Raw genomic sequence first — 1,005 nt, 5'->3', positions numbered from 1 at the left:
CCCCCTCTCTCTCTCTATGCAATAGGCATATAGAAAGAACAAGCATTTACGGTAATTAATAAAAAGGGGATTGGGATTTTTGTTTTCACACATAGGCCTATATCATGACATTTTTTTCAAGTAAAATAATGATGTGATATTATTTTCAATAATAATATAAAAATTGTATTATTATATATATTCTATACCTATAATATTATTATTATTATTATTATTATTATTATTGTGATGATGATGATCAAAGAAAGTGAGGGACTGGAGAGGGGGACCGCAGTCTGTTTTGAATCCAAGCTGTTGAGATGTAGACATTGAGAGCCGCTGTCCCAACATGGCGGGGGTATTTATCTACCTTTCTGTGTTATTCTTCATCAGATCCTCTCTGCCTTCCAGCGCCAGGAATCCACAAGACGCCACGCAACGAGTCCTCACCGCTCTCTCCTCGGCTTGATCAACACTGTTGGTTTTTTTTTTTATGTGCTTGAAAAAAAAAAGAAAAGAAAAAAAAGGAAAATGACTTTTACACTCCCTAAAAAGGACACTGAGAAATTATAATGCAGCGTAGCGTTCACTCGGTACAGAACAAATGGCGTAATTTGGTAATATCCTGTGGATGGATGGATTACTTCCTCTATTGTTGTGTAGCCTATAATCGCGCCTATAATGTTACTCTCTCTCTCTCTCTCTCTCTCTACTTTGCCCAGGAAAGCTGGGACATTTTGGTAGGCTTTTTACTTTATTATTATTATTATTATTATTATAATTATTATATTATTATTTTTGCCTCTATCTTGTGTTTTTGGTGTCCTTTTAATGTAAATACCAAGTGATTTAAATCTGTAAATAGGAAGCGTTGAAGGAATTTGTCCAGATCGTATATTTTGCCTAATAAACTAAATGAAATTATAGAGAAAACCCACGAGTACACTAAGCCTATATTTATTTTCTACATGGTTTCAATGGTAATTTGGTTATTAATATTATAATTATAATTATTATTACAAATGG

The 1,005-nt window shown here is 33.3% G+C and overlaps 1 protein-coding gene across 1 annotated transcript in view; it reads left to right on the top strand.

The window, feature by feature from the left end:
• Positions 1-752, top strand: part of irx1a (iroquois homeobox 1a) — a 4,796-nt gene extending 4,044 nt beyond the window's left edge. The window contains exon 4 of the mRNA XM_034874950.1: positions 373-752. Within this exon, the coding sequence (XP_034730841.1) occupies positions 373-448 (76 nt within the window). The 3' untranslated portion in view covers positions 449-752. The remainder of the gene's footprint in view (positions 1-372) is intronic.
• The last annotated feature ends 253 nt before the right edge of the window (positions 753-1,005 follow it).

Source organism: Etheostoma cragini, chromosome 6 (genome assembly GCF_013103735.1).
Source record: "Etheostoma cragini isolate CJK2018 chromosome 6, CSU_Ecrag_1.0, whole genome shotgun sequence".
NCBI classification, from domain to species: Eukaryota; Metazoa; Chordata; class Actinopteri; order Perciformes; family Percidae; genus Etheostoma; species Etheostoma cragini.
The sequence above is the reverse complement of the archived record's forward strand: the minus strand, read 5'-3'. Positions and strand labels throughout refer to the sequence as shown.